Source organism: Rhinatrema bivittatum, chromosome 2 (genome assembly GCF_901001135.1).
Source record: "Rhinatrema bivittatum chromosome 2, aRhiBiv1.1, whole genome shotgun sequence".
Classification (NCBI taxonomy): domain Eukaryota; kingdom Metazoa; phylum Chordata; class Amphibia; order Gymnophiona; family Rhinatrematidae; genus Rhinatrema; species Rhinatrema bivittatum.
Window position 1 is genome coordinate 92,186,354 of NC_042616.1, and position 14,104 is coordinate 92,200,457.

The window sequence follows — 14,104 nt, forward strand, 5'->3', positions numbered from 1 at the left end:
CATAATGTAATCATATGCAAGAAAAATTTAGTGTTGTGTAATGTACCTATTTTTCTTACAGGAAAAATTCTGCTACATCTGCCCTGATATAGTAAAGGAATTCACCAAGTATGAAGCGGATGAACGCAAATGGATCAAGCAATATACAGGCATTAATGCAATTAGCAAAAGACCATTTGTAATAGATGTTGGCTATGAACGGTTCCTTGGGCCAGAAATTTTCTTTCACCCAGAGGTAACCTGTTTTCTTAATTAGTAAATTACAGCTATTTACGATTTTGTGCAAGATTCATTTCTACCTCAGTCAACGTCTAATATCTTATAATACTGTATTTTCTGTTCAGTATTTTAGTCGGGGATTGTCAAGATTTACATCCCCATAATCCAATGAACTTTCAGCAATTTGTATCGCTTTAGCTGAAAGCTAGCAAGTATTTATATGGGTCATAACTTTGAAAATCTGATTTTGAAACATTTGCTTTAGTGTTAGTCTTCAAGTCCTGGGGGAATACTGTGTTGCGCAATATTTACCTCCTGTGCAAAATTCTACATTTCCCCTCAGAATTAGCAATGGAGGCCAGAAAGCAGCAGCAGCAATGGCAGTAAAGGCTGACATGGACCAGAAGGGAAGAAGGAATAGCATCAGTGTCAGCTGGACATGAGAAATGAGCAGTAGCGGGCTGGCCTCCGGGGGGATCTGAAGAAGGTTGGGAGAGTTGACATTAGCCTACGTAGGCTGCAACAAATGAGCCAGCAGCATCTGCCTTGACCGGTGTGGCCCAAACAAAGCAGGTAGGATTAGAGATCCACTGGAGCCCAAACAAGCAAGCTAGACGATGAGCTTGGGGAAAGCTAAGAGAGAGCTGGGAGTCTTGCTAAAGAGGGGCTGACTCACAGAGAAAGCTGTGTGTGTGTGGCTGGCCTTACTGAGGTGAGGGGAGAGAACTAAAGGAGAGGGAGTTCTCTCTCTCTCTCTCTCTCTCTCTCTCTCTCTCTCTCTCTCTCCCTCCCCAGAGAAAATGGAGGTCTTGCTAAGTGGAGTCAGACAGAGAAGCAAGGGTCTTGCTGTAGTGAAGGAAGAGAATAGAGGGAGGGGTTCAAGCCTTGTCAGAGGCTTCCTGGGAGATGTGGGGAAAGAAACAGAATGAGGGGAAAGGGTTTGAGCTTGGTGGGGCAGAAACAAATCTGATGGGGAAAACGGGGTCAGCCCTGGGAGAAGGGCTGAACTGGAGTTTGACCTGAGGGCAGGAGAGCTCAAGTTCGGGGGAAAGGGTTCAAACCATAAGGGGAAGACAGCTGGGGCAGGTCACTGAGCCTGGGCAGAGGGGAGAGCAATTTGGAGGGGTCAAGCCTTACAACGGGAAAAATCCTTCAACTTTCACTAATAACCTTTTACTGTACTGCACTTCTAAATTAACTATTTCTCAAAGACCGTGGTTATATTGTTTTGGCTAAACAAAGTCTGCAGAATTGTAAAATATTTTGTGCAGAATTTGTTAAATTTTTGCACAGAATTCCCCCAGAATTGTATAGTGCAGAGTACTAGTACATGGCAGTCATTGTAACCTGGTTTATCTGCAGTCCTCTTCAAGTACACTGAATTTTGCTTTGTTGTTTTTAATGTTCACTGAAGAAGAAACTACATAAAGATACATTAACCTCTCTAAGTAATGTCACAGAGAGAACAGGCTTATATGGTAAGAGTGAGTGAAGCCGCTGTCTACAGAATCGTTGCTTGTTTTCACAGTGAGTCATCTTTGCACAGCATAATGCTGTGGTTGCAGCTGGTACGGTCGCTTATTTCTGGGAAAACATCTTTTTGTACTCATTTGACTGTAGGCACGCTGAAAACAAATTTAGTCTAAATTAAAGAGCCTTGCAATATTAACCTGTTTAAGAGATCAAGTAGAGGTAGTAGGCATAAGTTTTCCGGGAAGGTACAGAGGCTGACTAAGTGAGGGAAAAGAAAGGGGAGGCACTTTGCTTTGCTTTCTAATAATTAAATTATTGACTTCTTTGCAAATAAATCTCAAACATTTTAGCGGTACCCAATTTTAATTGAGTATTTGTTTGCAGTTTATTTCTTTTATGCTTCCGATGGTGGAGAAAAGTGAAGTAACGAACTGCTTGTGGAATGAGATGCTTCATAGGGATGGGCAGACCAGTGTTGCCTCTAAGGGTTGGGTTGCTGTGAGCAAATTACCCTGTGAGCTCTTGGAGCTATGGCGGGATGGGGTCCGCTGCAGCCCTGCCTGGCCTCCTCTCTCTTTGAGCTGTGGGGCCCTGTGCGAAAATGGTTGATGGCTCCCCCCATCCCCCCAACTGATCCCTGCTCCTTGGAGGCAAAGGGTAAGGAAGTCAGACTGGAGGGATGGGGGAGAAATGCTACCTCCCCCCCTCCCAGATTGACGTGGGTTAGCAGAGGTGGGCACGCTTTATCTTTCGCCCTGACTTCAGCACTCTCCCCATTCCCCCCCAACCACACCAGTGCTGACCTTAGAGTGAATGGCAAGCCAAGGTAGGAATTTCTATCTGGCAACTTAGCTATAAGACATTGCAAGGAAAACTCCTAAGGGCCCTATATGCAATAGAGAAAGCCCTGGCCAGTTTTAGCCACTCAACAAAACTGATTTTAAAATCATTTGACAGCATTGCATCAACAATATTAGTAAATGGATAGAAGATCTTATTCAGATGATTTTTAACACCTCATAGATTGCACAAAATGTAACCACAGCTGTCGGTGAACTGTTGTAAAATCAAAGGATTTATGTTGAAATTGCTTAAGGATATGTTTTTGAAAACCGAGATGGTGTGGTTGAAGAGACTACATCTACTTCCTTCTCTTAGCCTTGCTGCTCCGTCTGAAGAAGGGACTTATGGGGTCTTGGGACTTTATTTACAGCAATGTAATCAGATAATTCCTATGTCGGTCCACAGATGGTATTGCAATCTGCAAAGAATCATGTTTTCTCCTAGACCTATAGAGCTTTCCGGACTCTTGTACTGCTTGACGATTGTGGAAGAAGGTCACCGATTGAGTCCATAATTGAGACATCTGTCAGAGAGGCTTCTAGCGCTGACCTGGACATATTTATTTGTCAAAAAAAACCATCAGTGGTCACAGGGTTGTACAATCACCAGAACATGTATCAGAAGGTTGAACATGATGGACAAATGCCTTTTCAGTCTATAAGCTATGGTCTGTCTTGCAAAGTTCCGGAGATGAATGACCGAATATGTGGAGACAGCTGGTGGCATGTTTTCATATGCAAAAAGCATGTATTTGGGCCAGTTTGGGGGATATTTGGTTCTGTTCCAGGAAATGTTGACTTGTGTGTACATTTTCTTTTTCTTTTTTTTTTTTTGCACACCGTCTAGCTTACATTCAGTGCAAGGGCCCCACCTAGTGTACATAACCAAAAATTTAAAGAGAGAGTCTGCTACTGCAGGTGTGGGGATTTACATTATACATTTTGAACAGAAGGTATTTGAATTTATAATAAATCTATTGTTTGTTGCAAAAATTTTCACTACTTCTAGTAGACTTTATGATACCAAACAGTGGGTTTCTGCTCTCTGGTAAATATATAGACCAAAATTTTGTTCCTGTTTGCCGAATTGAGTATGCATAAGCAAAAACAAATTCCCTATTCGTTTTTTGTTTTTTTAAATTGATGTCTGAGCACAGATAAACCAAAGGTAGTGATACGTAGAGTGGGTGCACAGCGGCTTCATCGTCTCAAACGATGGACTGCCAGATCAGTTATAGTTTTGTATGGTGGATTAGCAAATATTTATTGTGCATTTGGCAAACACCATGCTTTGTTGAGATGCACAAACAAACAGGAACATCCTCCTTCGAGACTGGAGGCAAGGTTGGTCAACATGCTAGCTGTCCTGCCATTTATATTGCAGATTCAGATGCTCTTATAAACCAATTATTTTTTTATCAAGCCTCCTAGCAGTACTTTAAAGCAATAGTACTATCTATATTGCCCAGCTCTACTGTTTCTAGTTTTTAAAGCACATGGCATCTGTTTTTACTGCAACGAGCTGAGTGCTATGCATTATTTAGATGAGCATCAAAAAGGCGAATACTGTGTTGATGATATTAATTTCCCTTTGCTTTTTGACTGTGTTGATGGGTTTTATTACAGAGACAAACCGCTGAACCATGCTGTCCTTTTTACAATCTCATCCTCTTTTAAATTCTGCATTTTATAAAAACAATCTTGTACGTAAGGAGTATTAATGTGTGGCTTTCCCCCCCACCAGTTTGCCAATCCAGATTTTATGCAGCCAATTTCAGATGTTGTTGATGAAGTTATACAGAATTGCCCTATTGATGTCCGTCGGCCACTGTACAAGGTACATATAACTTAAGATGCACTTTCCATTCTTTAAAATAGAGGACAGGGACGTGATGTTTTAAGATTTTTTTTCTTTGAAATAACCATTTTTAGTAGAAAAATTACAATCTGTAATCAAACAAAATCAGGGATATCAAAGGCATAAAAATATGTAACAGTTAACTAATGTAGGTAACATTAGTTAAACCAGTGGGACTCTTAACTTCCCAGAAGAAAAAGAGGGGGATCTGCAAGATTAGTGTTGTTCCTGTCTGCAGCAGAATATTCAGTCCTCAAACTCATGTTTTCCTGAGCTAGGCCACTCAGATTTTCTTAAATATTTGTGACTTGTAAATTAATCGTACAGCCTTCTCTTTAAACCAACCCTCAGTTCTGTATTCTGAGTTGTGTTTCCAATGTCTTGATGTGATTCCCTGCAGTGGATAACTGTTTCCTACTATGTTTGCTCAGTGGGAGTATTTCTGAAAAGCTTGCAGAATGCAGAGGCAAGTCTTGGGGGGGTGAAATTTGGCAAACAATCTTGTGCCAAAAAAACTTGTAAATTCATAGTCCTTCAGTATGTGCATTAGGCCTTCCAGTCTCTCTGTGGCAAAATGATAGAGTCACTGCAGACTTGATGAGGATAGGAAAATGGAAAACAACAAAGGTCAAACAGGATAAAGGATTTTTTCCATTTGGTGTCTGTATGAAACTTCCATAGCACACATGGCCCGGTATTTTACTAGAAAGGTGCTTAAAGCAAACAAAACCTCACTCTGTTAACATACAGCACTCTATCCCAGTGGAAACAATGACATTTTATATTTCATAGTGAAGTGCATCCTTCGAAGGAAGGAACAGCAAATAAAATGTCTCTATATTCATTGGGTATTGTGTGCCCAGAGTTCTTTATTCTGAATCCAGGAAAATTCCAGCCCTGTGCAGCAGACACTGCTGCTGCACAGGGCCAGTGCTAGCTTTTTTGCTACCCTGTGGGATCAATTACTGTGCTGGCCCCTCCTCATTCTTTTTTTTAACATTTAATTTGTATTCTTTTTCTAATCAGGGCTATTGTCAAGAGTATTAGGCACCCTAAGTGAATTTAACAGTTTTGTGCCTGGCCCTCTCCATATGCAATTTAAAATTATGCATTTATAAGGCAAGATTTTACTTGAAAAAGGTCACTCAACATACAGTCTTTAAGTAAAATTATAATAGCAGCATGTATATTATCTTTACATACACTGCTATGGTGTCAACCAGAAAACCTTGCATAAAAGTCAAAAATACACTTGGAACACATATGGTATTATGACTTTTGTAATGCATGTTAGGTATGGGCTTGGTCCTCAGAAAGCTAGGAGCAAACTAAATCACAATTACAATATAATAAACCTCCAATTCCAAAACAGCGCTAGTTGTTAGCACTCAGTTACAATAATACTTATGAAAAGGAAGCACTGTAAATATAGCAGACCCTAAATCACCAATACACCTCCTTTTAGGAAAACAATCAAGTCAAGCTGCTATAGATCCCTACTTACAGGTAGGAACGACATATTAGCAAAACACTTAACCTCAATTACACCTGCAGAACGCAGACAGACCCTCACCACATACTGAAAAAAATGACTAAAAAGTATAAATGGAAAAGAACAGACAGAAACTGAACTGAAAACCACAACAGGTCGGATTCTGTATGTAATGCACCAATGGAGAAACACAAACATCACCATTCCTCAGAAAACATCAAGAAATATAAATCATCAATATTATAGTAAAACCATACACATAAACATTAATATTTCAGAACAGCTGATGAACAGAATTACATCCAAAATTAAAACTCATATTTTTTAAATTTCCCAAACACCAATAACATATTTCAAAATATCATACATATCAATAACATTCAATTAATTAAAATCAATAAGAATAAAAAAGATCACTCGCTCTCCGTTCCTGGGAACTTTTGACTTCCGGTCACCCTGAGATCGTCATGGATTAGTGGGAGGAAGAAGGGAGGTGCACAAACTTTCCCCTCTCTCATATACACACACTTGTTCATTCTCATGCTTACACAGACATACATAAAAGCTCTTTGAACATTCATACACGCTCAAATGGCTCCGTCCCTCTTTCTCTCAAGTGCGCACACACGCTTGCTCCCTTTCTTTCAGACACACATACTGGATCCCTCTCTCAGGCATTCACACACACATATGCACGCTGGCTCTCTTTCAGGCACACAGACACTGGCTCCCTCTCTCTCAGGCTCGCAAGCATGCGCACAGACACATAAGAATATAAGACCATGCCATACTGGGTCAGACCAAGGGTCCATCAAGCCCAGCATCCTGTTTCCAACAGAGGCCAAACCAGGCCATAAGAACCTGGCAAATACCCCAAAACTAAGTCCATCCCATGCTACTTTGCTAGCAATAGCAGTGGCTATTTTCTAAGTCAACTTAATTAATAGCAGGTAATGGACTTCTCCTCCAAGAACTTATCCAATCCTATTTTAAACACAGCTACACTAACTGCACTAACCACATCCTCTGGCAACAAATTCCAGAGTTTAATTGTGCGTTGAGTGAAAAATAACTTTCTCCATTTAGTTTAAATGTGCCACATACTAACTTCATGGAGTGCCCCCTAGTCTTTCTATTATACAAAAGAGTAAATAACCGATTCACATCTACCTGTTCTAGACCTCTCATGATTTTAAACACCTCTATCATATCCCCCCTCAGCCGTCTCTTCTCCAAGCTGAAGAGTCCTAACCTCTTTAGACTTTCCTCACAGGGGAGATATTCCATCCCCTTTATCATTTTAAAGATTATTCGCAACATTTATTTTTGCCAGAGGGAGAGGTAATTTGCCTTTAGTAATCCCTGAGGGAGGAATTGAACCCTGGCTTCCCTGGTTCAGGCCCCATTGCTCTGACCGCTAGGCTACTACTCCACACATGTTGGCTCCCTCCCTCTAAGGCGCACACATGCGCTGGTTCCATCTCTCTTAGGCACACAAAGAGACGCACTGGCTCCCTCCCTTTTTCTCAGGCAGACATATACATTCTGGCTTCCTTTCACTCAGGCACACACATGCTGGCTCCCTCTCTCAGGCACGCATACACACGCTGACTCTTGCTGTCTCAAGCACACATGCACCCTCTCATGTGTGCTTGAGAGGCTCCTTCTCGCTCTCGCACACATACCCTCACACAAGCTGCATCTCTCTCATGCAAACACTCGCACAGGCTCCTTCTTTCTCTTGGATACTCACGCACTCCTGTACATAGACTTTCTCTCTATCACACACCCCCTTCACGAGGACTCCCGCTCACACACAAACGAGCACCCTCACAAAATCCATCTCTCACACACACTCTCGTTCAGGCTCCAAATCACAAACACATATGTATACACAGAGCCTCCATCGTCTTCAGCCTTGACTGGGATGAGCTCTGCTCACGGCTCACCGGGGCCTCCGTCGTCTTCAGCCGTGAGCTTTAGAGGACTTCTGAGGAAAAGCACCTATGTTGCCTTGAAAGCACATAAATCGCATCTTAAAAAAAAACAAACCAAACTTCAAAGTTAGATACTGGGGCAGAACAGAAAATCTTGAATTTCCGTGAGAGCCAGGTTTAATCTAGATTGAAAAAAAAAACACCCAAAGATTTAAAGCAGAGCCAGACTAATTCAAATCAGTCCCTGCGCCACAACGCTGCCCGTTTCCTTATCCCTATTCAGGATTCTTTTCTCTAACCCAAAATTTTAGTTAACAGCATTTGGTCTGCCATTAATTTGAAAATGCCAGTATTGGTACATGTCACTAATGAGTGGGAAAGCAGGTTTTACCAACAGGGGCTGAGTGCCACTGAATTGCTACAGCCAACTGCCAAATAGATGACTATCAAGCAGCAGGGACGGGGGGTGCTGGATTCTGACCTTTGCACTTCCTTCGTACCTCCCTCATAATCACCTTTTGTACTGAGGTGGAGGAGTTTATCGGTGTTTTCTCAGTTATAACCGAAAATAAGAAGTTCTAATTATAAGTTTTAAAAAATGCTATTTTACAAGTATTTCATACTATTATTTTGCACTTGGCGACAGTATCTTATAATTTATAACAATAGCATGAAATACTTGTTGACGAGGCTGAAATTCTGCTTTGGTGAAATAACTTTTTGCTTCTTGATTTAAAAATAGGAAACCAGTTGTCAAATTGAAAATACCATTTGAGATCATGAAAATCCATGTAAGCAATTCCTAAAATCCACAATTCCTTCATTCTCAGCTCTTCTGAACAAACGAAATCCATATTCAAAATGATTTATCCAGCTAAATCCCAAAATTAACCAGACAAATCTGGTCTTTAAATGTAACCCACCCCCTCCAGATGGCCAAATTTTAGCCAGATAAAAAAAAAGAGGTGTTACAGGGGAGTTCCTGAACAGAGCAAAGTTATCCAGCTACCTTATCCAATATTCAGAGATATCTGGCTAACTCTGACTGTTTGCCTCAGAACAGTCTTAGTTATTTGGCTGCTTGTGGCTGAATAACATGCTACTTACTTAATTGGCTATTTTCAAAATATAGCTTGTTAAATGGTTGCAAAATGAAATTTAAAAAATATTAGCGCTCTTTAAACCCAATCACCCAGCTCCCAACCCCTGAAAACATTTTATAATTATTGCAGGCATAGTGCCAGATTCCCCCACCATACCCTTTCAGTACACACAATTGAAAATCAGTGGGTGGCAGTGCCATGGGCGGAGGTTAGTTTGTCTCATGTCAATATCTGCCAAGCTGCAATGTGATCCTCCTTACACACTTTTTCCAGGTTTTTTGTCTGGATGTGCAGTCCCAGAAGAGTGCAGCCTTTGCATTTGCGGTGTTGACTGGACCATGGGCAGCCTCCCACTCTGTTGGAGATTAGTTTTGGTACATCCCACTGGTCCTGAGTCCATCTGTCTTCACATTAGGAAATGGAGAAATTACTTACCTGATAATTTTGTTTTCCTTAGTGTAGACAGATGGACTCAGTTTCATGAGTGTGTTAGTAGTCCTTCTGTGGGGCTCTGGGTTATGCTCTCCTGTCAGCAGATGGAGACGGAACAAGCTGATATCACAGTATATATAACCCTGCAGTGACCCCAACCTGCCAGTATTCTCCATTTCCAGCAGATGGTGGATGTTCATCTCCCTATGGGGATTGCTGTGAATTTTGAAAGGAGAATTTAAAATTGAGAAACAAAAGTCCTGCTCTCTGGTGATATCTAAAGGTTTCTCAATTTTAAATTCTCCTTTCAAACTTCACAGCAAGTCTTATTTCCAGTGTTGAGGTAGGGTATTGATGCTTTCTTTTCAAACACATCCTGGTAGCCTGGATGGGGTTTCAGGCTCAGATTCAAGGTAGATTATGTCCCTTGAGTTCTCCCTTGTGCAGTGGTGGCTGTAACCCTTGGGCCACTATTAGGCAGACATGAGAAGCAGTGTTGTGTGCAAACCTCAGGGGAACCTATTCTAGTCAGTGCAAAGACTGGCTCACGCCAAGGAGTTAGTTTTTTTGGGTAGGGGTAGGCCCTCCATGCCTGTGTTGTTGGTTGTTCTGGAAAGCTGGAGGGTGCAGAGTATATCGTTTCAGCAAAATTCTTGGGTTTCCAGTCAGGCTGTAACATATTCCTTGATTAGGAGCAGACAGTCTCTGTACAGTACAATGCGAGAGTCTGGATCCCAGAGTATTAGTTCACCCTGAAGTCAGGTCTGCCAGACAAGAAGAGCTCATGACACATGTGCAGGACTTGCTGGGATCAGGCACACTCAAGGTACCTATGATAGGATGCAAGTTCTCTGGAGGCAGCACAGCAAGATCAGGTTCTGTAGTGGAGATGGCTAGGCAGCATTTAGTTGCAAGGAACACGTGATTGTTCCCAATCTGCCCTTTTCACTAGTCCAAGGACCAATCTGGTGCCCCCAGGCATGTGGTTTCTGACTCTGCTGAGGGGTTCATTACTCACAGGTCCTCTGCTTTCCTTGTACTGTGGATTTGGCGCAGTGACCAGAGTACAAGTTACCTCCTAAGGAGCCGCTGGTTTATGTCCTGCCAGAAACTGATACTGGTTAGCCTCCATCTGCGAGAATTCTGGTCAGCTCTGACTTGACTCAGCTTTAGGTTTTTGAATTGGCCAGTCCTGAATATCAATCGATGAGAACGAAGTAGAATTCTAAATTTCTAGGTTTAGGAACAGATGTGGAGGCTGAGGTATGCTCCTTTTAAAAGCAGCTGTCGTGTATTATATAGTCTAGTGCCTTGCATTCCTCACTGGTTTGCCCACCTCTGCTTCGAGAAGAAAATGATAAAGGGTAAAGCTGTATGGGCAATTGTTTTTTATTTCATGGACATACTCTCTGGTAATATTGGAATTTGTAATATGCTGAAGAGTATCCCTGTTCCTCTTTACTAGATGTGCATGATGTATGTTTCCCTAACTGTGATAATGACAGTGAAGGGGGAGGGGCACTTAATGAGGGAACTGAGGTTATTCAGTTTTTCATGAGCAAGGGTGGGGCTTTGCAAGTCCTGAAATGAAATGTCCCTGCTTTTGAATTCTGAAAGCAAATATTTTTATTCATTCACAATACCACAGAATATTTCTGCATATACTTTTTTTTTATACAGCAAGAGTTTTACAGAATTCAGGCTAAATTGATTTACTGCTTCCCTCCATCCCATGCACTTCCTTTGCCATGGCGAGTCTTTTTCAGGTATGTAGTGTAACAAGGCCGGTGCAAACATATTTGGTGTCCTAGGCAAACCTTTAGTCATTCAACCCCTCCCCCAGTTTAATTACTGGTGGCAGTGGTTCCAGCACAGCCCTCCCTTCTTTGACAGTATTTGCTCTTACAGTACCCATCTGAACCTCACACTGAGAGGATTTTGCCGCCCCCAAAATCTTGACGCTGTAGGTGACCACCTAGTTTTCCTAATATTGCGCCAGAGGTGGACCCTTGGGCCGAGGTGGGGTTGAGGCAGCCCATAGGGAGGGACCTACGGGTCCCCACCGTCGGCAGGCAGAGTGGACTGATGAACGGAGGCCAGATGGCGCTTCACCAATACCAGCCCTCGTTCCCCGTGGGTTGAGTCTTTGGGTGCCAGGGCCGGCTGGACTTAGGTGGGCCTCCGTATGTCATTGTCAATGAGGAGATCGAGGTCAGCCCAGAGACAGAGGAGAGATATGGTACAGTCTTGTACTGGATGAGGCAGTGTCCCGGAGACTCGGGAGCCAAAGGAATGAAGACAGGGGGGCGGCCGAGCAAGAGCAGGCCGAAGCCTGAATAGGCCAAGACTAGGATGTAGGCTGAAGAGGCGTCATGGAACAAGCTTGAGTCAGGGCTGGCGGCAATCTGGAAGCAGTGGCAAGCAAGGCTGAGGTCTGATCATGGAGATAGTCAAACGTAGTCAAGCAATGCAGAGGTCAGGGTCTGGAGAGAGGCAACGGCGTAGTCAGGCAATGCAGAGGTCTGGATCTGAAGAGAGGCAACGACATAGTCAGGCAAAGTAGAGTCAAAGTCTGTGTAGACAATCCAAGGAAAAGTGAAGAGCAGGAACCAGGATCAGCGAGGAACAGGAACACAGGAGTGAGACGAATCTCTCAGGAGGCAATCAGTATTCGACCAGCGAGGAGACCTGTTGCAAAGGCAAAGCTAGGGAGCGGAGCCCGGGCTTAGGTACCGGTGCTCTGCTGATGTCGTCATCCGGGGCTGTGGCTCGGTTCCCGCCGCGGGCCCTACTTAAGCTTTAGTGATGGGCGTGGTGCCGAGTAGCAGCGTCTCTCTGCGGGCCACGCGGAGAGGCCCGACGTGGAGCAGTGGAAGTGGTGGCTGGACCGGGAACACCAGGGTCTGTAGCTGAGCCGGAGGCACCAGTGGCGGCCCGAGGACGGAGCTGGCGGCCTACCACCTGGGATGAGGAACCAGGAACTGGAGTTACTGTAGAGAGGTGAGGGGGCCGTGCCGTGGGTCTGCCGCGGACGGCATGCGTAACACCTAACAGAAGCACTGGCCCTGTAGTGAAACTGTGGAAGTGTGTGGTGTTTGGTAGATAGGTGGCACTGTGCACCCATCTTAATAGAATGTTTTCTGTAATGGTCTGAAGCATGAATAGGAGGATTGTTTCACGGCAATTACTTTAATTATGCTTCATTGTTAAATATCTTCTTCCTTTGTTCCTTTCTCAATGTATCTTAACAAATGGTTAAACCATTTGTTAATATTTAAAAAACATGTTTTGACTTACACAACAAAAGTACCAAAGGGATGGGGGAGGCGGATCTTTACTGGATAAATTTGCAGGGAAAAAAAAGCACATTGAGAAGGTTACACAATGTATTTGGAGAGGCTGGGTCCAATTTCATTCCATGCTTTTAATAATTGATGCTTTTTATTGTGTGCAGTGATGACTGAAGGGTTGTTTTTGGTTTTTTTTTTCCCCTAAACCCAAGATGATTAAAGTGTTTGTGCCAGTTTCAAATCTACTGGCCTTAAAAGAATAATGTATTTGTTTTCAAATGTGGTTGGTTTTTTTTTTTTAAGGGGGCTATTTTTTAAAACCGTGCACCGGTTTTCAAAGGGGATAAAATGCATGTGCTGTTCCTTTGATAATTGCCCAAGGAAAAAGTCCCTGCAGAGATTTGCACTTGCTTTTCCTGTAAAAAAAAAAAAAAAAAATCAGTGTGCATAGATTTGAAAATGCAAAGTTATGCACGATTGTCATCACCCCCGGATTAAACCCATCCCAGGAGGGCCCGCACCAAAATGCAGGCAAAAGTATGCACATTGTAGAACAATTTGCAGGCCTTTTATCTGCACACAGCATGGGTGTTTTTCAAAAACCCATTTTACCCATTTAAATAGCCATTGCATGGGTAATTGGCTTTTGAAAATGAACCCTGCTGTCAGCAATGCTGGCCACCTCTCCATTGGTATGACTTATCTGAGTTGGCCAGGCTTAGCAGTTTGGGGGTGGAAGGGTATGGGTAGGGATTCTGGTTGGGTGGGGAGGATAAAATTAATTTTAATATTGGACTGGGGGTAGGAGTGCCTTGGGCCACTGTCCCTGGGATGTTTTTTTTTATTTGGGAGGTTGGGGCCAGGGTGTGCGAGTCTGTGGTGGTGGTGGTGGGGAGGTGCAATTGGGATCTACATTTTGACTATTATTTTTGAGGTTGGGGTGAGGGATTGGACAGACTGGCCCAAAAAGGGCTTTTTGCTTGTTCAATTTTTCTAGTTGATTGGCGGCATTCTGAATAGAGCTGGTTAAGTTTATATTGGTAACTTTACTCAGATAACTTTAGCCAAGTATATTCAACAGAAGACGATCCCCAGAATGTTTGGCTGAAGTTATCGGGGAACATTTACCCTACTGAATATGAACTTGTATATTTACTTCAATAGTTGGGGCAAATTTCAAAGTGATGTAAGTGGGTAAAAAAGTGTTTACCCTTGCTAATTGCCTGACTGAAAATTTCCATCCCTCAATGCAGCTGAAAACCCTTGCCTTTCAAATATCTGAATGTTTCTGTCAAGTCTGTCCTTCAGTGAGTGCAGTTTGAATCTCTTAGGCCTCTCTTTGTAGAGTTTGTGTTGCAGGCCTTGTATCATTTTAGTAGCCCCTTTTTATATAGCTTCCTTCTTCTCAGTGTCCTTATGAAGGTACGGCCTCCAGCACTGAACACATTGCACTCAGTG

The 14,104-nt window shown here is 42.9% G+C and overlaps 1 protein-coding gene across 5 annotated transcripts in view; it reads left to right on the plus strand.

The window, feature by feature from the left end:
* ACTR3B (actin related protein 3B) overlaps nt 1-14,104 on the plus strand; it is a 92,832-nt gene that overhangs the window by 57,360 nt on the left and 21,368 nt on the right. For all 5 annotated transcript variants that reach the window (XM_029588452.1, XM_029588454.1, XM_029588453.1 and 2 more), the window contains 2 exons: nt 62-235; nt 4,279-4,371. In XM_029588452.1, the coding sequence (XP_029444312.1) occupies nt 62-235; nt 4,279-4,371 (267 nt within the window). The remainder of the gene's footprint in view (nt 1-61; nt 236-4,278; nt 4,372-14,104) is intronic.